The sequence below is a fragment of the Hemiscyllium ocellatum genome, chromosome 24 (genome assembly GCF_020745735.1).
Source record: "Hemiscyllium ocellatum isolate sHemOce1 chromosome 24, sHemOce1.pat.X.cur, whole genome shotgun sequence".
Classification (NCBI taxonomy): domain Eukaryota; kingdom Metazoa; phylum Chordata; class Chondrichthyes; order Orectolobiformes; family Hemiscylliidae; genus Hemiscyllium; species Hemiscyllium ocellatum.
Genome location: NC_083424.1, coordinates 39,053,395 through 39,075,902, shown reverse-complemented (window position 1 = coordinate 39,075,902; position 22,508 = coordinate 39,053,395). Strand labels below are relative to the sequence as shown.

Sequence of the window (22,508 nt, the reverse complement as noted above, 5' to 3'; positions counted from 1 at the left end):
CTGTCAGCTGGCCTCCCTCTTCCTGCTCGGGAAGGCCCAACAACCGAATATTTTTTCCACGACATCGATTTTCGAGGTCATCAATGTGGTTTTCTAGGTTCTGGACTTGATTCTCGAGAAAACGGATGTGGTCGGCTGCCGATTTTATCGCAGTCTCTGAGGCTGCGGCCTTCGACTCCACCTCTCTGACTCGGCACCCCAATTCCTGAATGTCTCTGCCCTGCTTCTGCAGCTCGGCTGATTGAGTCTCGGCAGAGCAGAGAAGCACTTCGATAAAAGCATCAATCTTCGCCTCCCACCTGGCAAACATCTCCTCAAAGCTCATCTTCATTGGTAACTCTCCTGAAGTAGCTGAAGACACCTTTGTTGCAGCTGAAGAGGGAGAGGGTGGGGGAGGGGTCCCTGCTTTCTTAGAGCAGCCTGTTCCCTTCCCTTTACTCATTTTCCAGCTAGTATTAGACTATTTAAATGTACTAATAGGTAACTATTTAAGGTTAACAACTATTATAAATGGTTTAGTGAGTGTGGTGGGGGTGGATAGCCCACTTTGCCCAAGTTTTGGGTAGAGCACTGTGGACTCAGTCTTGCTGGGTCGCCGCCATCTTGGATCCCTCGAAGTTACCATAATTATCACTTTGTCATAATTAATCATAAGAATTAGTGGCTTGAATATAATTGCTTAAATGTTATTTTTCTACTACTGGTCAAAATATTTTCCTTTACATTTTTGGTGAAATATGCATTGCTGTTGCTTTAAATTCTTGATTTCCTTCAGCTTCTGCAGGTTTTTTTTCAGGTATCTATCTTTCCAAAAGACACTCAACAAGGTGCTGCTGCATAAGATAACGACCCATGGCATTTTGGACAGTAGATTAGCAAGGACTGAGGATTGTTTAACCAACAGGAAGCAAGGAGTGGGGATAAATGAGTGCTTTTTTGGTTGGTGATCAGTGACTAGTGGTGTGCCTCAGGAATCAGTAATGGGACCGCAATTTTTCACAACTTACATAGATAGTTTGAAATTGGGCACCACATGTAGCGTGTCAAAGTTTGCAGATGAGTGGCAGAGAAAAGCGTGCAGAGGACTATGAAACTTTGCAGAGGGACATACATAGTTTAAGCAAAAGTGAGCAAAGGTCTGGCAGATGTAGTACAATGTTAATAAATGTGAAATCGTCCATTTTGATAGGAATAACAGTAAGAAGGACTATTATTTGAATGGTAAAAAAACCTGCAGCATGCTGCTGTTCAGAGAGACTTAGGTGTCCTTGTGCATGAATCACAAAAGGTTGGTCTACAGGTGCAATAGGTAATTAAGAAGGCAAATGGAATTTTCTCCTTCATTGCTAAAAGATGTTATGGACCAGACCAGACCCCCACAAAACATTTCAACAAAGTAGCCTACAACCTAACTTTGATAGTTGATTTATGTAAGTTTAAATTAGATATTCCAGGAGTGACACAGCTGGTCAAACTACTTGTTTTCAAACAAAACAGAATTACCAAATGAACAAACAAAATATAGAATATCCAAAAACCCAATGGATTATCCCAATTTATGATGTTGTTCCAAATATTTGCAACAATCCCCATAAATACCTCTTGGCTAAAAAAAAAGGTAAAATCAAGCATAGGGTCTTACAAGGGAGAGAGAGAGAGAGAAAGATAGCAGAGGGATTCAGCATGAAACACCTTCTTCCATGTAGCTGTTTCTTGGACCAGCAGCTTCAAACTGACTGCCTGCTTTCAGTGAACAGCCAGATTGCTAATTACCAAACCAAAGAAAAGCTGAGCTAGGAGAACCAGCCACTTCCCTTTCTTTCTACAAGTAATTTTTTTAAACTTGAAAATCTTTTTCCTGAGGCAGTATCTGTTAGCTATAATCAAACTGGCCCGAACACCCTTCATACCTAGACATTTTGGAATCGCTGCTTTTAAAACTTCTCTGAGAAAAAAAACCAAGGACAGTATAACTTTGTTGAAGGAGCAGTATCGTCACACCTCTCCCTTTTGAAAAAATGAACCATTAGTATCCAAAGTTGGCTTCATTTTAAAACCAACACACATATACATTATAGAACATAACAACGTAATATCTGCCCTTCAGCCCTTGACGATGCACCGATCTCTGGAACCAATGTGAAGCCTATGTATCCTATACTATTCCATTTTCATCCATGTTTATCCAATGACCATATACATGCCCTTAAAGTTGGTGAGTCTACTACTGTTGCAGGCTGTGCGTTCCATGCCCCTACTACTCTCTGAGTAAAGAAACTACCCCTGGCATCAGTCTTATATCTATCACCCTTCAATTTAAAGCTATGTCCCCTTGTGCCAACCATCACCACCCGAGGAAAAAGGTTCGCATTGTCCATTCTATCTAATCATACTCAATAACTAATATTGACAATGAACATGCAAACATGCACTGCTACATTTTGTTTCTGTCTGTTTTACTCCTGCCATCAAATACCTCAGTTTCTCATTCAAGTCTCGACAATGTGTCAGCAATCACATTTTCTCGTCCTGTCACATGAACAATTTTCAAATTGAATGGCTGTACCAACAAGCTCCATCTAAACAATCTGGCATTTTTGTCCTTAAATTTCTCCACAAACTCCAATGGATTATGGTCAGGGTATATGATTGTCTCAGATGCATTACTGATAACATTAAACATTGAAATGTTGTAACATCTATACCAAGGTCAAAGTCTCATTCTCAACTGTCGAATATTTCTACTGAATGTTCAATTTCCCGGAGAAACACCCAATAGGTCTTTCTATCTTCTTGTCATCTTCCTGTAAGAGCACAGCACGAACACCCACATTACTTGCATCCAAAGCTACTTTGAAATAACACTGGGACAATGGTTAACACAGCTTTCAGGCTGTCAACTGGCTTCTGACAGTCCCCTGTCCACTGAAACTTTTTGCCTTCTTTTAGCAATTCAGGAAGTGGAGCAGCCACACTGTTAAAACTTGGTATGAATTTTCAATAAAATCCACTCAATCCCAGGAATCATGGTATTGCTCTTTTTGTTGATGGTATGGGAAACTCACCAATTACCTTTGTTTTTGCAATCCACAGGGCCATTTGTCCATGTCCAATAACATGGCCCAGGAAGGCGATTTGGACTTTGGCAAATTCAATTTTAGCCAGTTTTATCACCAAGACTGCCTTCCGAAGTCAATCAAACAAATCTGATAAATGTTGCAAATGTTCCATATGTGACTCAAAATCACCAGGTCATCAATATATAAGACACAATTGGGTAATCCAGTAATGACCTTATTGGTTAGTCTCTGAAATGTGGCTGGCGCACTTTTCACACCAAATGGCATGACTTTAAACTGATACAGTCCATTCAATGTTACGAAAGCTGAAATTGTCTTCACTCTTTCGGACAAAGGCCAGTATCCTCTGAGCTAGCCCAACTTAGAAACAGAAGTTGTTTGTCCCACCTTTACAACACCACTTTCCAAATGCGGAATCGGATTTGCATCAGTCTTTGTAACTGCATTGACTTTGCAATGCTCCATACTGTTGGGTACCATCTGCTTTTGGCACCATTACTACGAGTGAGCTCCAGTCACTGTAACTGATTTGATTATGTCGTCTTGGAGCAAGCATTCAACCTCCTTTTGAACCTGTGCCAACTTTAGAGGGTTATGCCGTTCAGGATGTTGCTTAATTGGAACAGTATCTCCTCTATCTCCATCATGCATAATTAGGTAGTACATCCCAGCTTATTTCCACATATATCCCATGCGATAATAATAATTCTTTCAGGACAATTTGATTTTCCTCTGGAAGGCAACTCAATAATTTATTCCAATTTTTGACAACTTCCTCATTCCTCAAATTAAATTGGACAATGTCCAATTCAGAATCCTCTGAACTTGGTTCTTCCCCCTGTGTTGCAACCAATAACAGTCTCCTTTAGCTTTCCTTCCCTGTGAAAACACCTTTTGACCATATTCACATGACACACACAGATTTTTTTCTGTCTGGAGTCCTTATCAAATAGTTCACATCACTCAATTTCCTTTCAACTTGATGAGGTCCATTACACCTTGCTTTTAAAGGCTCACCTGTCACTGAAGTAACACCAATACCTTATCCCCAATAGCAAAATTGAGAGTTTTGGATTTTTTTGTCTGATTCCTGTTTCATTATATTGCTGTGATACTTTTATCTAGCCAACTCCCCCACTCTATCTAATCGTTTCCAAAAATTTGACATAGTCCAAATACGTGGTCCCTGCATTTTGATTTCTCAATTTCTCCTTAATCAATTTTAACGGTCCTTTCACTTCATGCCCAAAAACTAATTCAAATGCACTGAATTTGAACAATTCATTTGGTGCATCTCTGATCATAAAAAGTACAAATAAATTACCTTATCCTAATCATCTGGATAGTCTTGATTATAAGCCCTCAATATGGTCTGTAATGTCTGATGCCACCGTTCTAGTGCTCTCTGTGACACTGGATGGTATGCAATAGATTTGAATTGTTTTATTCCTAAGTGTCCATAGCTTCCTTGAATCATTTTGATGTAAAGTTTGACCCTTAATCTGATTGTATCTTTGTGGGCAGTCTGTATCTAGTGATAAATTTGAGTAATTCCCCTATAATCCTTTTAGCTGTGATATTGCGTAATGGAACTGCCTCGAAACATCTAGCAGACATATCCATTATTGTTAACAAATACTGATTCCCACTTTTTGTTTTAGGTAGGAGTCCTACGCAATCAGTTAAGACTCTTGCAAAAGGTTCCTCAAATGCAGGAATAAGTATTAAGTTGCCGGTTTTATTACAGCCTATGGTTTTCCAAATACCTGACATGTGTGACATGTCTATCAAAATCCAACTACATCCTTATGCAGTCCAGGCCAATAAAAATATTTTTGTATTTTAGCTTGAGTTTTTCTCACACCTAAATGATTCTCATGCGCCATCTGCAACACCTCCTTTCTATAACCCACAACTTGATGAACATCTGCCCATTTCTCATCTGCCTGAATGTGTGATGGTCTCCATTTCCACATTAAGACATCAATTTTAAGATCGTATCCTTGAATGTTACTTTCTGATTCTTTTTCTGTGTATGGTTTTGATAAATTGCTTTAAATTTTCATCTTTCTGCTGCAACTCAGGTAATTTATCTGAGCTAAAAATGTTTGTTGTGCCATCTATCTGCTCCTATTTGTGTCAACCATTTGATCAAACCGGGTCTCTGCAAAATTCACTTCAACTTCCTTATCTGTACTCTTTGATCTCTCCCGTTTCAACTGGTGACTTCCTGTTCTTGCTGCCACACAGTCCGGAAAAATCCCAGCATGTGTCCTGCAATAGTTTAGTTGTCTGAATTTTCACTGGCTTTTCCACCACAGTAGGCAGCACTCCTACCTGTGAACCAGCTATATCGTTAGCAAGGACAAACTATTCCTGGAGCTAAGAGTTTGTCCAGTACTCCTACCACAATTTCTCCACTCTTCTTTGGACACTCTAACCTAAGTGCTTAATCGAGCACTTCATGTCTCACCCTGAATTCCCGTTACTAGCATTTTTTCTGGCAATAGTCCTTCAGAAGTACATATCTCAACTTTCAATATTACAGATTGAGATGATCTTGTATCTCTTAATATTGTAACCTTTACCTGCGCCTGACCTATATGAGTAAACTTTACCTACGCAGTTATATTGTTTAAGATGATCTGGCAAATTTTCTTTAATCAACCTCTGACCAGGTTGTATGTTGTAGTGCAGCTTTTTAGCCTCCACTGTGCTTTCCATTACCATTCCAACAAAAGTCACTGGCTTATCCTGTTTTCTTCCATCTAGCTTCATAGTGCTTCTCCTAACACACCAACACTGTGATTTCATGTGGCCTACCTTAGTGCAGTGCAAACACTGGAGCTTTTTAAACTTCTCTTTCCGCTTCAAGGGTTTTCTTTTTACCCTGTGGTAAGTTACCCTTATGATCTTCACCGAGATCAAATTTCCCATTGTACATGAGGATTTCTCTTTTCCCTAATTTCTATCCTTCACAGATTGAAACTGATTTTGAGAGCAAAACTTTGACTTATGGAGCAACTGAATCATCAGTCATTTCATTTGCTAACCTTGCCGTTGTAACTCTCTGCTCTTCTACATTCATTCTCGGTACTTCAGGAAGTGAATTTTTGAACCCCTTCAAAATAATTGTCTCTCCAAGAGTGTCATAGGTTTGCTCTATTTTTAATGCCTTTATCCACCTATGAAAATTATTTTTGTTTGATCCTTTCGTACTCAATGTAGGGTCCCTTCTTAGATTCCTGAAATGTTGTCTGTGGGCTTCTCGTACATCCTCATATGCCCCAGATAACTCCTTTGATCATGAGGCAAATACCCCACTAGCTCGACGTAGAAGTTTGGTTTGGATCAACAAAACCCACATGGTCACTGGCCACTGCATTTGTTTAGCCATTTTTTCAAACTTCTACATCTTTCTCATTAAATGTAGGTGAGCTTGCAGCAAGGGTGGGCTTCGATGTTGTGGCCATTTCAGAGACATGGATAGGGCAGGGTCAGGAATGGATGTTGCAGGTTCCAGGGTTTATATCTTTCATTAAGAACAAAGAAGGCAAAAGAAGGGGAGGTGTGGCCTTGTTAGTCAAGAATAGTATAATAGTGGCTCACAAAATGTCTGACGAGGACTTGTCTACTGAGGTAGTGTGGGCTGAGGTTAGAAACAGGAGAGGAGAGGTCACACTGCTGGGAGTTTTTTTAATAGGTCTCCACAGAGTTCCAGAGATGTGGAGGAGTGTGTCGGCAAAACAATTCTGGGTAGGAGTGAAAGGAACAAGTTGTCATTCTGGAAGACTTGAACTCCCCCAACACTGACTGGAAATGCTATAACTGTAGTACGTCAGATGGATCAGTCTTTGTCTAATGTGTACAGAAGGGTTTTCTGACACAGTATGTTGAAAGACCGACAAGAGGGGAGGCCACACTGGATCTGGTGCTTGGTAATGAACCAGGCCAGGTGTTTGATTTAGTGGTAGGTGAGCACTTTGCAGAAAGTGACCATAATTTGGTTAGGTTTAGATTAGTGATGGAAGGGGAAGGGCAATTATAATGCAATTAGGGAAGACTTAGGATGCACAGGATGGGGTAGCAAAATGCAGGGGACGGGGACAATCGAAATATGGAGCTGGTTTAAGGAACAGATATTGCGTATCCTTGATAGGTATGTCCCTATCAGGCAGGTAGGAAGTGATAAGTAAAGGAACCGTGGTTTACTACAGAAATTGCATTTCTTGTTAAGTGGAAGGAGGCTTATGTGACGATGAGACAAGATGGTTCAGTTGAGGCGATGGAGTGTTACAGATTAGCTGGGAAGGATTTAAAGAAAGGGAGTTAAGAAGAGCCAAGAGAGGAGATCAGCAGTCTTTAGCAGGTAGAATAAAGGAGAACCTAAAGCATTCCATAGGTATGTGAGGAATAAAAGGGATGACTAGGATAGGAATAGGGCCAGTCAAAGACAAAGGTGCGAAGTTATGTGTGGACTCTGTGGAAATCAGAGAGGTGCTAAACAAATGTTTCTCATCGGTTTTCACTCATGAAAAGGAGAATATTGTAGAGTGAAGTATGAGATACGAGATTTTAGACTAGAAAGGATGGAGGTTAGGAAGGAAGAGGGGTTATCAATTCTAGAAGAAGAGAAAGTAAACAAGTGCCATGGGCCAAATAGGATTATCCGAAGATTCTCTCGGAAGCTAGAGAGGCGGCGTTGGAGTCTTTGGCTTTGATCTTTGAGTCATTATTGCCTACAGGTTTAGTACCAGAGGACTGCAGGATTGCAAATTTTGTGTCCTTGTTCAAGAAGGGCAGTAGGGATGATCCAGGTAATGATAGACCAGTGAGCCTGTTGTAGGAAAAGTTTTGGAAAGGATTATGAGAGATAGGATTTATAATTATCTAGCAAACAACAATTTGATTGCAGATAGTCAACACTGTTTCTTCAAGAGCAAACCATTTCTTACAAACCTCTGAGTTTTTTCGAGAAGGTGACCAAGCATGAGGGTAAGGCATTTGACGTGGTGTACATGGACTTCAGTAAGACTTTTGATAAAGTTCCACATGGTAGGCTGTTGAAGAAAATCCAGAGGCATTGGATTGAGAGTGATTAGAAACTGGCTTTCTGTAAGAAGGCAGCGAGTCGTGGTTGATAGAAAATATTCAGCCTGGAGTCCGGTTACTAGTGGTGTGCCACAAGGATTTGTTTTGGGACCACTGCTGTTGCCATTTTTACAAATGACTTGTACACAGGCATAGGTGGATGGGTTAGTAAGTTTGCAGATGACACTAAAGTCAGTGGAGTAGTGGACAGTGTGGAAGAATGTTTCAGGTTGCAGGGGAAGTTGGATAAACTGCAGAATTGGGCTGACAGGTGGCAAACGGAATTCATTGCAAATAAATATGACATGAATCACTTTGGGAAGGACAACAGGAAGGCAGAATACTGGGTCAATGGGAAGATTCTTGGTAGTGTGAATGTGCAGAGGGATCTTGGAGTCCATGAACATAGATCCCCGAAAATTGCCATGCAGGTTGAGAAGTGCTGATAAGAAGGCATATGCTGTGTTATATTTTACTGGTAGAGGGATTGAGTTCCGGAGCTGTGATGCCATACTACAAATCAACAAAATGTCAGTGCGACTGTACTTGGAATATTGTGTATAGTTGTGGTCGCCCCATTACAGGAAGGATGTGGAAGCATTGGAAAAGGTGAGGAGATTTACCAGGATGTTGCCTGGTCTGGAGAGAAGGTTTTATGAGGAAAGGCTGAGAGATGTGGATCTGTTCTCATTGGAAAGAAGGCGGCTAAGAGGGGATTTGATAGTGACATACAAGATAATCAGAGGATTAGATAAGGTGGACAGTGAAAACCTTTTTTCTTAGGATGATGACATCAGCTTTACGAGGAGGCATAGGTACAAATTGAGGAGTGATAGATTTAAGGCAGGTTCTTTACTCAGAGAGTGATAAGGGCGTGGAATGGCCTGCCTGCCAATGTAGTTAACTCAGCAACATTAGGAAGATTTAAACAATCCTTGGATAAGCTCATGGATGATGATGGGATAGCATAGGGGAATAGGCTTAGGTTAGTTTACAGATTGGCGCAACATCGAGTGCCTAAGGGCCTATTCTGCACTGTATTGCTCTATGTTCTAAATAAACCAACCAAAATCACTAACACCTACTACTCACTGCCTTCGAGCCTCGCAATCCTAATACCAAAATCCCAAGTATAGAACAAACCCCAATCTGTTATGGACCAGACCAGACTCCCTCAAAACATTTCAAGAAAGTAGCCCAGAGGCTAACTTCGCCAGTTGATTTAAGCAGGTGTAAATTGGATATTCCAGGAGTGACACAGCTGGTCAAGCCACTTATTTTCAAACAGAACAGAATTTATTTACAGGATTACCAATGAAACACAAACAAAAGAGAACAGAATATAGAATAACTTAAGCTATCCGAAAACTCAATTTTATGGTGCTGTTCCAAATACTTGCAACAATCCCCATAAACACTCCTTGGCAAAATAAGGTAAAAATCAAACATAGGTCTTACACGAGAGAGAGAGATGGTGGAGGGATTCAGCATGAAAGACCTTCTTCCATATAGCTGTTTCTTGGACCAGTAGCCTCAAACTGACTGCCTGCTTTCAGTGAACAGCTAGACTGCTGAAAGACCAAACTGAAGAAAAACTGGCCACTTCCCATTTGTCATACAAGTGTTTTTTTTTTAAATTTGAAAAACATTTTTCCTGAGGCAGCATCTGTTAGCTATAATCAAACTGGCCCGAAAACCCTTCAGATCTAGACTTTTCGGAATCACTGCTTTTATGACCTTTCTGAAAGAAAAAGTCAAGGACAGCATAACTTTGTTAAAGGAGCAGCATCATCACAAGGGATTGAGTTTAAAAGCAGAAAGGTCATGTTATAGCTGTATGGAGTGTTGGTGAGGCTACACTAGGATTACTGCATGCAGTTTTGGCCTCCTTACTTGAGAAAGGATATACTGGCACTACAAGGGGTGCAGAGGAAGTTCATTAGATTGGTTCCAGAGTTGAGGGGGTTGGCTTATGAGGAGACACTGAGTAGACTGGAATTATATTCATTGGAATTTAGAAGAATGAGGGGGAATCTTATAGAAACACATAAAATTACGAAGAGAAGAGATAAAGTTGAAGTAGAGAGGAGGTTTCCACTGGCGGGTGAAACTTGAAGAAGAGGGCATAGCCTCAAAATTAGAAGCGGCTCATTTAGAACTGAATTGAGAAGGAACTTCTTCACCCAGAAGATGATGTAGTTGAATGTTCTTAAAGCTAAGATTGATAATTCCTTTACTATTTTTAAAAAGTAAGGGTATTGTGTGCAGGAGTGTAAATGGAGCTGAGACTACGAATAGATCAGCCATACCCTTATTGAATGGTGGCCTACTCCTGCTCCTAATTCTTATGTCGGGATAATTCCTAATGTGGCTCCATCAAAAAAGTCTTAGATAGCCTTTCAGTAATGTCTATCATGAATTATGCCAGACAATACAACCTTGAGCTTTAGGTAATACTCCATAATGAAGCCCTGACTTAAATCCAAAAGTAGGCTGTGTAATGCAGAGCAAAAGGGGGAATAATCGACAGTAACTCAAAATTTTGTGCCATGTTTTGCGGCCTAATTCTGTTTACGCTTTAGGGACTCTCCACCAACATGACACACACATCTGGAGAGAAATCAGAATTAATGTTTTGGGTCCAGCAATCCTTCACATTAACTACCATGGCTGACCCACCTAGCCTGCACAACCCTGAATAACATGGAATTTAGCTTGACCGATCCACCTAACCTGCACATTTTTACTGAGGGATTAAACAGAAAGAAACCCACGCAGATGCAAGGTGAACATGCAAACTCCACACAGACAGTCACCCTAGGCTGGAATCGAATCGAGGCACCATTGCTAACTACTGAACCACCAATTAACTAATTTCAATCCCTCATTACATAAATAACTTGTATCTGTACTTGGTAGCTTCACATCAATCCTGGTGAAATACTAAGAACCAATTTGTTAATATGTAGCTAATCAGAAAAAAGGTCATATCCTGCAATTCACAGTACTTTAAATATACGTAAGACCAAAATGTTAACGTGTTACTTATGGCTTAAAAATAGCCCACTTGCCTATGAGTCAGAAGGTCATGGGCTCAAATTCCAGAGGCTTAAGCACTTGGTACTTCACTGCAATACTGAAAGCATGTTACATTATCACGGGGTCATCTTCTGGATTACCTGTCTCACAGATGGATCTAAAAGATTTCATGACAGTATTTTGAAGAAGGGCATAAAAATGTCGCCAGTATCCTTGGCAACATTTATCCCTCAAACAGTATAACAAAGAACAGATCTCATCATTTTAATATTACTGTTTGGAGGTATTACTACTAGTCACAAATTGGTGCTGTGTTGTCTACATTATAACAGTCACAACATTTCAAAAGTTGGTTGTAAAGTACTTTGGGACATCCCAAGTGGTACATTTCAGATAGCCATGGGGCGCAGGAAAAAACTAGAACTGAATCTTTATGCATTTTTAAACATTCATTTACAAAGATACAAATTACAAACTCGAACCTGCAGTTTTAGTAAGCTACTCTAAGAAGCAATAGGAACTCAAATTAATCTCTTGTTGATGTCCACTATTTCCATAATCACATCATCCTGGAAAAACAAAACATTTCAAGAGTCATGCAACACTCAAAACAGACAACATACAAGGAATACACTTTGCAGCAGCATCCACTGGCAAGAATAAACCTAATTGAAAATGGAATAAAATTATTCACATTAAACTCTGCACAGACTTCATAAAAACACTTTCAAATAATTGCAATTTAAGATATTCTTAAACTCATGCAGTTATCTGATCCATTCATTAGATTGTGCCTTTCAGTCAGATAAGCATTATTCTTTATTAGGAATTTAATTGCTCTGCAACATTGTTAAAATCACTAAGTACTAAAATATTTTAAATGTTTTCTTACCCAGAAACTACCAATCCATTGCATGAGTGTGCCTCACATAATATTCCTCCCTCATCATATTGCAACTGGCTTGCAGCTCCAATACGGTTCTGTTGGAAATAAAAGACCTGATAGAACATCAAATAAAGCATTCTGAATGCAACATATTCAAATATCATGTTCACAAAACAATTCCTGGACATGATATTTAGTGAAAATTGTCAAAATAAAGCTACCAGTGGTGTGCAAATGTATTCCATAGAAGACCATTGTAGCTTTCTAGAGACAACATAAAATAGAGTTTGAGTGTGCTAATGTATAACAACAATGTTAATAAATATGCACTGACTTGATCAATGTTGACAATTTACAAGCGTCACTAACATACAAGTCTGCCTTAGGAAACTTTGCAGAACAGAAAGAGAATAGGACACAGAACTGCGTGGGAAGAAACTTGGGCAGGGAAAAAAAAACTGCTACAGAAATATTTAGAGGAGTTTGAAGATGAAGTCAAAGATGCTTTTGAAAGTAATATTAGCAATTAATGGCAATACGGACGAAAAAGTCAAACTCTGCTGGTGACAATGGAAAGAACAAAAAGATCTGTACACTATTCCAGAGTCAAACATCTGGTGTATTTTGAGCATACGGCCAGTGAAAGATGCTCTTTGGTTTACCCGAAACCTGCTGGTCTTCCAGATCAAGGAATTGACCTTGACTGAGTGTTGCAGACTAGCATATTCCAAAGTCTAGGACTACTTGCTGAGGGACACACTAACACTAGGGGCAGCTGCCACCAAGGCACAGTTGGGAAAGCTGCCGAAGTTAAGCATGGGTCCATTCAGTTATCGGACTCTCCTGATACCTCAAATATATGTAAATATTGTCTTGTACAATTAAGAGATGCCTTTTGTTTGCTTGTTAAATAGAGTCAAACTCCAATGTTAGTTTGTTTCTTCATATGCTATTGTACAGAATAACTGCTTCAGTGACTAAGTATATAAAGAAACTTTATGAATTAGGTACATTTTTGAAATTTAAAAGAATAGATGGAAATTTTGCAGATAAAGTGAAATGAGATTTGAGAGAGGTTTGAGAATAAGAATGAGCTACCTAAAATTAATTTGTGGGGCCAAAAGAAATCAGAGAAATTTAACAGACTATTTGAAACATTGACATAACAAAGTCACCAGTGATAATCCAGGCACAAAGGAAATGGTCAACAAGCATTTGCCAGTATTGAGCTGTGAAAGATTTTATCTAAATGTGTCTTGTGTGATGAAGACACAGTGTGATTTATTTATAGACACTATATTTAATATCATTTATTACAAATCTGAGTTTCTTACTTTTGAGTTAGTAACATTTGGGTTTCCTGTGACTCTGAAGTTATTAACTAGTTTGTAAGTATTTCTGTAGCCATAGTGATTTCTTTTTAAATAGATTTTTAGAATTAATAGACTTTTAGCACTGAATTGGATAAACATGTTCCAATTTAGAAAATTGGGAGAGTTTTTTTAAGCTTAAGGGTAACACACATAGCTTAGAGGTTTTTTGTTTTACTTTGGAGTTTAAAGTGGTCTTGTACAGCACTTTGACGAAAATGCTTATATAAACCAGTTCTCCTCAGAAGGGAAGGGTATAGTGAAATTAAGTTAACTTAGAGTAAAGAATTAACAATAGTACCGGGAAGTATTGAGATAAAACTATGAAGGTATTACTTAAAGCTGAGTAATGTTAAGCTCCAGAAAAAAAAAGTTATCTATAGTTCCAGTTTATACATTACTTGTGGAGAAAGTGAGGACTGCAGATGCTGGAGATCAGAGATGAAAATGTGTTGCTGGAAAAGTGCAGCAGGTCAGGCAGCATCCAAGGAACAGGAAATTCGACATTTCGGGCATAAGCCCTTCTTCAGGAATGAGGAAAGTGTGTCCAGCAGGCTAAGATAACAGGTAGGGAGGAGAGACTTTGGGGAGGGGCGATGAAGATGCGATAGGTAGAAGGAGGTCAAGGTGAGGATGATAAGCCGGAGTGGGATGGAGGCGGAGAGGTCAGGAAGAAGATTGCAGGTTAGGAAGGCGGTGCTGAGTTGGAGAGATTTGACTGAGACAAGGTGGGGGGAGGGGAAGTTAGGAAACTGGAGAAATCTGAGTTCATCCCTTGTGGTTGGAGGATTCCCAGGCGGAAGATGAGGCGTTCTTCCTCCAACCATCGTGCTGTTATGGTCTGGCGATGGAGGAGTCCAAGGACCTGCATGTCCTTGGTGGAGTGGGAGGGGGAGTTAAAGTGTTGAGCCACGGGGTGGTTGGGTTGGTTGGTCCATGTGTCCCAGAGGTGTTCTCTGAAATGTTCTGCAAGTAGGCGGCATGCCTCCCCAATATAGAGGAGGCCACATCGGGTGCAGCGGATGCAATAGATGATGTGTGTGGAGGTGCAGGTGAATTTGTGGCGGATATGGAAGGATCCCTTGGGGCCTTGGAGAGAAGTAAGGGAGGTGGTGTGGGTGCAAGTTTTGCATTTCTTGCAGTTGCAGGGGAAGGTGCCGGGAGTGGAGGTTGGGTTGGTGGGGGGGGTGTGGACCTGACGAGGGAGTCACGGAGGGAGTGGTCTTTTAGTGACATTACTTGTCACTTAAATATCGAGGCACTATGAGACAGAGCCTCTGCTGTAAGTACTGTATGAGTGTTGAATTTGGGTACTGTGCCAAACATAAGTTTCAGGTACAATGCAAAGATTGTTGCTTTTCTTTTTAATTTCGAAAAATTTGTTTTGTGATTAAAAGAATGATATTTTTACTGTATTCTCAAAAATATCTAAATTTGCATTTTAGATAGACAGTTTGGTTTATACTCTAACCTTCATTTATTCTTAGTAAACTTCTCTTTTATTGTTAAAGCAAAATCTGTAGCAGCGTGTGCTTATGTTTCAGCAAGAAGTTACTTTGTTCAAACCAAACAAAACAACACAATAAAAAATGATTTATCAAGCCAGGTTTTCAGTTTGAGATATGACTTGTCCAGTAATAACATCAGCTAGATCATAATATTTGCTGCTGGACAAATTGTCAGAGTGTACAACAAAATGCTTGAATGGCAGAGTTGAAGAGTTAGATTTCATCAATGCACATATAGATATTGAGTTAAGTTTGAAGATGACATTTCCAAAAGGATAGCACATTGATGATGAAGAGCATGTGTCAGGATTTGGAATCTTTGGTATTTATGGTTGGCATAACAACAGAAACTATTTCAAGAAATGCAATATTTGCTATCAGACAGGTGGGAGTAAAATCACAAATGCACTCCAAAGGTGGACAGGCAAAGAGAGGCAATGATACAGTCAGCTATGAGGAAGGCAATAAAAATTCAAGGAGAATCAGATCAGTCACACATGCCACTGGTAAGGCGGCAGTTGAATGCAACTTCGTAATCAAAAAGGATACCACATAAGTTACAAATAGAGGGAAAAGTGGTGAAGGCTGAACTTTTTGAGAAGTAATAATATACTGGTAGCTCTGACAAAGATAGAAATGATATCCAAGGATGGGGAAAAGATTTTAAAGTATTATTAACATGAGACCAAGATTTGGAGGTTAAGCAGTTGAGTGCATTTTTTAGCCTCTTTATCATTCCAAAACTTGCAAGTTTCTGAAGCCAGGTAGTAACATTAGAGCATTGGGGTAATTGGCAAGCAAGAATTCCCTGTGGTTCATAGAATCCTGAAAAAATACACTTCTACAAGTATGGGAAAATCATTCAGGCCACTTCAAGACTCTAATGCCTGGTTCAATACTGGAGTTGGCTAAGGACATTGAGCAGATTGCCTGCCTTTTTGTGATTAATAAAGAACAACAATAGGTCAGTCAGCCTTTTGAGCCTGTTCCATCATTCGCTAAAATGGTGGCTGCTCTGATTACTCATATTCCCACCTCACCCTTTCACTCCCGGGCTTATCAAAAACTATCCTGCCCCACCCACCCCCACTAAAAACATTCAGTTTCTGCTTCCAGCGCCTTTTGAAGAGGAAAATTCCAAAGATTCACAACCTTCTGTGAGAAAACATCTTTCATTATCTGTCTTAAATAGGCAGTTCCTTATTTTTGATTTTTTTAAAATGGGATCCAGTGGGAGACAAAACAGAAATTGCTGGGATGCAAAATTCCCGGACTCCTCACCCCAACACATTTTTGTTCAAACATATCTCTGTAATTGGAAAAGCTACAATCATATTTATTCCTTTTATCTTCAGTAATAACGATTTACTTCAAAGTACAGAACTGTGCAACAATAGGTTATCAGAGAGTCATAGAAATGTACAACATGGAAACAGACCCTTCGGTTCCATGCTGACCAGATATCCCAACCAATATAATCCCACCTGCCAGATCCCGGCCCATATCCCTCCTTTCTATTCATATACCCATTCAGATGTTGCAATCATTCTAGCCTCCAACACTTCCTCTGGCAGCTCATTTCATACATGTACCAACCTCTGCATGAAAACCTTGCTCCTTAGGTCTCTTTTATATCTTTCCCCTCTCGTCCTAAACCTATGCCCTCTAGTTCTGGACTCCCCGACCCCAGGGAAAAGACTTTGTCTATTTATCCTATCCATGCCCCTCATGATTTTGTAAACCTCTATAAGGTCACCCCTCAGCCTCCGACGCTCTGGGAAAACAGGCCCAGCCTATTCAGCCTCTCCCTACAGCTCAAATCCTCCAAACATGGCAACATCCTTGTAAGTCTTTTCTGAACCCTTTCAAGTTTCACAACATCTTTCCGATAGGAATGGAAACCAGAATTGCACGCAATATTCCAACAGTAACCTAACCAATGTCCTGTATAGCCGCAACATGACCTCCCAACTCCTGTACTCAATACTCTGACCAATAAAGGAAAGCATACCAAACGCCGCCTTCTCTATCCTATCTACCTGCGACTTTACTTTCAAGGAGCTATGAACCTGCATTCCATGGTTTCTTTGTTCAGCAACACTCCCTAGGACCTTACCATTAAGTGTATAGGTCCTGCTAAGATTTGCTTTCCCAAAATGCAGCACCTCACATTTATCTGAATTAAACTCCATCTGCCACTTTTCAGCCCGTTGGCCCATCTGATCAATATCCTATTGTAATCAGAGGTAACCTTCTTTGCTGTCCACTACACCTCCAATTTTGGTGTCATCTGCAAACTTACTAACTACCTCTTATGCTCGCATCCAAATCATTTAACCAGATAAATATATTCCCAGTCATTACTCCAGTTTTATCCCCAACCACTGAGATAAACTAAGTTTGACATCTCATGCACACAAAATAAACCACTCACCATTCATACCAAACCTAAATCACATCAATTAGTACAAACAAAGGACACATTCAAATGTTCTTACAACTTATAATTCTTTTTCTCATGAAAAAGAAAACCTTTCAATACTTCTGCGATTTTCAAAGAAAAAGAGTACTGGCTTGTCCTACAAGTTTCTTATCCAAGTCGATCAGCTCAAACAGAAGAGTTTTTTTTGGCTCCAAACCTTTTGGAAGGCTTTGAGCAGATTTTGACAATACTGACAAATGTAATCTATACATGTTGCTATCACTAGCACAAATGTGAACTACATGCAGGACGGCAACGAAAGGAACCAACACCAACTTTACTTTCCTGATCAGTATATATTCATCAAAATGTTCCATTGTCTTTCAATTGAGGAAGGGTCACTGGGACCCGAAACATTAACTTTGATTTCTCTTCACAGGTGCTGCCAACTGCTAAGCTTTTTCCAGCAACTTCTGTTTTTGTTTCTGATTTAGAGCATCCACACATTTTTCCATTTTTATTCCCCATAGTTCTGGGCTGACTGAAAAGTGGAGACATCCTTTCAACATACACCTTGTTAAGACTATTCAGGATCCTGTACATTGCAATCAAGTCACCCCTAACTCTTTTAAACTTCAGTGAAAGTGTGCCCAGTCTGTCCAAACCATTCTCACAATAGAATTTACTTATTCCAGGTATCAAATGAATAAGCCTCTTCTGAAACTAATCCAGCATTTTCCAAGAATTAGAACAGTTCAAACCAGTGAATTCTGTTGTTCACACCAGTGAATTCTCCAAGACCATCCAAAACTGACAATCAGAACTGTGTAAGCAAAGTATTTAACAAGAAGAATTAAATATAACGGGAAAGAAAGGAAATATTTTAAAATAATTATGATTATACAAACCAATAAAACCATACTTTCAGTAGTCTGTCTGCAAAAATGAAATACCCAACTTTCAATTCTACTACTGCCACCATATTCCCTGGCCAACATCTCTATTTCAGGCATCCTACTGCTTTTTTTCCAGCAAAGATCAGCACAAGTTGAAAAAAAAATTTAATTTTCTGCTTGAGGACCCTGGAGCTTTCAGAACTCAAGTTCAATAATCTTAGTGCCTGAGCACCTTGTCCCATGTCCTTTATCCATCCCCACACCACAGGTCCCCATTAGCAGTTAGTGATTCTCCCAGGCTGACCATTACCCATTCCATTGTCTGCCCAACTGCTGTGTTACCTCTCTTTCGTTGGGCGCCATCATCATCTATTGTTTACTCCTTCCCCTCACCTCCAGCATATATACCTTGTTTCCTGGCTACAAATCGGTTCTGAAGAGGGTTAACCCATTGGACTTGAAATTAACTCTGTTTCTCTCTCCACAGATGCTGCCAGACCTGCTGAGTTTCTCAGCAGTTTCTGTTTGTGCTCCTGTAGTTTTATTTGAAAAAAATAGCATCTAGATAATACGTCAGTTCGGAGGTATCACTCTAAGCCAGATAAATCAATTACTTGTAACCTGTTGATATGTTAATGTATCAGGCCCTCTACTATATAAAAAAAGTGGAAGTACGAATACAGGAGTATCAAATTACAAACTTGCTTCAAAATTAATAAATAAAGTTTCTAACATAATATAAAACAATTATGTCAAGATAACGTTAATACAAAATTATCAACAGGTACAAGCGTGACCGATAGGTTACACATTAATCATTTTAAAGAGAAAGGGTTAATCTGCCTTCGAGGATTAATTATCCAGAAAATTGAGCAATCAGCAATCTACTTTTTAAACAATGGAACACATTACTTTATGGTACAGATCTTATTATCTGTAAATAGAAAAGCAAATGATAAACTGAGAACAGTCATGAATATTTTCATTAAAAAATCCGAAGTGAATAAGTACAAAACACCAGCAAAGTCAAAGAAAGAAAACAAAGTAAATCAAGAAATTATAATCAAGTATAGATGATGCAATTCCATGTGTCTTCACAAGCGGTTAAGTATCATTCTTCACTTGAATTTTTTTTTAATGCCAAGTTACATTATATTGTTTCGACATCCAAACTAAATTTTGATATACAATGGTATTTAAGAAAATTACACTTAAACTCTATCATTACAGGTAATTCTTAAATCCAATAAATGGAAAATTGAATAAAATATTCAAACAAAACAAACCAATAATTGGTTTGTGATAGTTTATTCATCGTACTGCAGCTGTTATTTGTATTTGTAATTTCAAATAGATGCTTATAAAGTGAACTTCGTGATTTCTGAACATGTTTCAATACAATGCTCTGTGACACAAGTGCTGGGTATCTGCAACAGTGAATACAACTATCTCCTCTTGATATTCAATGGCACTACCATTACTGAATCACCCATTACCAGCATCTTGGGGGATATTGCTAACAGAAACTGAACTGGATTTGACATTTAAATACTTTGGCCACAAAAGCAAATCAGAAACTGGAGATTCAGGCACGTAACTCAACTCCTGTTTTTCCAAACCTTGTCCTCCATCTAGAAGTAGCAAGTCAGCATTGTGATGCAATAATTTCTATTTGGATCAGCGCACTTCCAACAGCATTCAAGGAGCCAACTCCACGCAGGACAAGACAGTCGGTTTGATTATCACCCCCATCTACCAATTTGAACTTTCACTTCCTCTACCAGTGAAACACAGTGACAGCAACGTGCAATATTGATAAGATGCCTTGCAATAACTCATTGATTCCTTCAGCATCTTAAAAACTGAACAGCCTATTACTTCTGGAAGGATAAAAACTTCATATGCAGAGAACACTACCACCTACAAGGTCCCCTTCAAGCCATGCACCATCCTAACTTGGAACTATATCACAGATTCACCAGTGTCTGCTGCTTTTAGGGTAAATAAGAACTTACTTAGAATAAAAATAAACAGGAGGAACATCAAATAAATATCTTATCTAAATGGTGAGAGGTTACAGTACTCTGAGACACAGTGATCTATGCATCCCACAGTACGAATCTCCTAAGGTTAATATGCAGGTATTGTAAGTAATCATGAAAGCTAAGAGAATGTTATGTTTTATTGTGAGGGAAATTTAATGCAAGAATAGAGAGGCTATGCTTCAATTACGCAGGATATCAGTGAAACCACTTCTGGAATACTGTGTACAGTACAGATACTTACAGAAGGATATTAATATGCTGAAAGCATGTTACCATATTCAGAGATGGTAACACCTGAAAATGATCTGATTGCCTTGTGAGGAAAGGCTAGGCAGACTAAGCCGGTAGCTTCCGATTTGAGAAGAATCAGAGGTCACTTAATTGAAACGCATACGATCTTGAGGGACTTGACGGGATAGATGTTGAAAGGAAAATTCCTCGTGACAGTTTCAAACTATGACCTAAATTCTATGTGGGTTGCCCATTTGAAAGATGAGGAAAAAACATTTCTCTCAGAGGGTGAGCCTTTGAAATTCTGCTCCTTAAAAGGAAGAAGGTGTAGAATCCTTACATATTTTTAAGGCAGAGGCAGACAGATCCTTACTGAAAACAATAAATACTGGAGATCACAACAGGTCAGACAGCATCCATGGAGAGAGAGCAAGCTAACATTTCAAGTCTAGATGACTCTTCATTAGAGCTGAAGTGAAGTAAAGTGTGCAGTGCATAGATCCTTGATTAACATGAGGATGAAACGTACATTTGAGATCAGAATCAGATCGGCCATGATGTTTTTGAATGGCGGAGCTGGCTTGAAGGGATGAATGGCAAACTCTCATTCTTTGTTCCAACAGCATTTACTAATGCTTTGGAAAGTTAGATTAAGAGGAGGTGAAGCAGGTCCAAGGTTTCAAGATCCAAGAAGTACACTTGAAAACATGGTAAAAGACCAAGACCATCATCCAGAAAGAAGCAGGCAGTCTTCAGCAGAATACTGCTCCCCTCTGTGAGCTGAGAGCAAGTGATTAGATAATGAGGCATCTAGGATTTGAACTCCCTCAAAGACTGTAGTCTACATTGAACAGGATCTTCACTCTCCATGCTTGGCCATTACATCTCTTGCACAAATGGAATTTCAAAGATAACCCATTGCACAACTTTGGTCACCCAGATCAGATGTTTCACCATATTGTAAATGAATATAGCCTATGAAAATTTGCTGCAGGACTTACTGATAACAACAAAATGCTGACTTAATTGTCCAACTTGAACTTGAAGTTGCACAATATATGCAAGAATCATCATTGTTGAAACAATTTATTACATAATAAGTCATTAAACACAAAGAAAAATTTTCAACACCTGAAACAAACTAAACAGCTCCATACAAACACACATTTTCATAAACATAACAATGGAGGTTCAAATCTACCTGCTGTTATGATACATGCTAATGCTTCACAGAAAACAAATTGAACAGTGAGAGTGAGAGATTGTGTACACGAACATAACTTTTAAAATTTTGTTAAGGTCATTGTAGCTGGGAAAGTGGTTAACAGCTAAAACACAAGCAAGAACTGAAGATAACAAAAACCAAATCAGTAACATTAAAGTCACAGTATAGGAAAATTATCTATTGTAAAGAATTTGTTACTAGAGTTCTCTTTTCAAAACATAAAATACTATATTTAATATTTCTTGAATCGTTTTGACCATTTTAATGCTCACCTCAAAATGAAATATATTTCAAAGACAGATGAATCGCCTCTGGGTAGATAGCCTGCCTGACAAATACCAGATGCAAAGTTCATCCAGGTGCTGGAAATAATTATTACTGATCCACAGGGCATTCACTTATGGTTTGTAATCGGTCCGTCAAAGGGAAGAATGTCATTTTGATCTTTTTTCCCCCCGACAGGTGTAAATTTCACAATCTGCAAAATCAGTACTGCGGTTGCTAATATGTTTTTGGAAACTATTCACTATTGATGATTTTTAATTATTCAAGATATTGATGTAACAGATGAAATATCTCTAAGTTTCTTCTTTTCTTTTTCTTGACAGGCAGCTAAGTAGTTGAGATTAGTGAAAATCTTTGTAAACAGCCGAGTGTACATTTTGTATCATGGACAGGTCCAGAATGAAAAGATAATACTACAGAAAAATTGCCA

At 39.1% G+C, this 22,508-nt stretch overlaps 1 protein-coding gene across 2 annotated transcripts in view; it reads right to left on the bottom strand.

Moving 5' to 3' along the window:
• fbxw8 (F-box and WD repeat domain containing 8) overlaps positions 1 to 22,508 on the bottom strand; it is a 170,579-nt gene that overhangs the window by 135,784 nt on the left and 12,287 nt on the right. For both annotated transcript variants that reach the window (XM_060844021.1, XM_060844022.1), the window contains one exon: positions 12,103 to 12,191. In XM_060844021.1, coding sequence (XP_060700004.1) covers positions 12,103 to 12,191 — 89 coding nt within the window. The remainder of the gene's footprint in view (positions 1 to 12,102; positions 12,192 to 22,508) is intronic.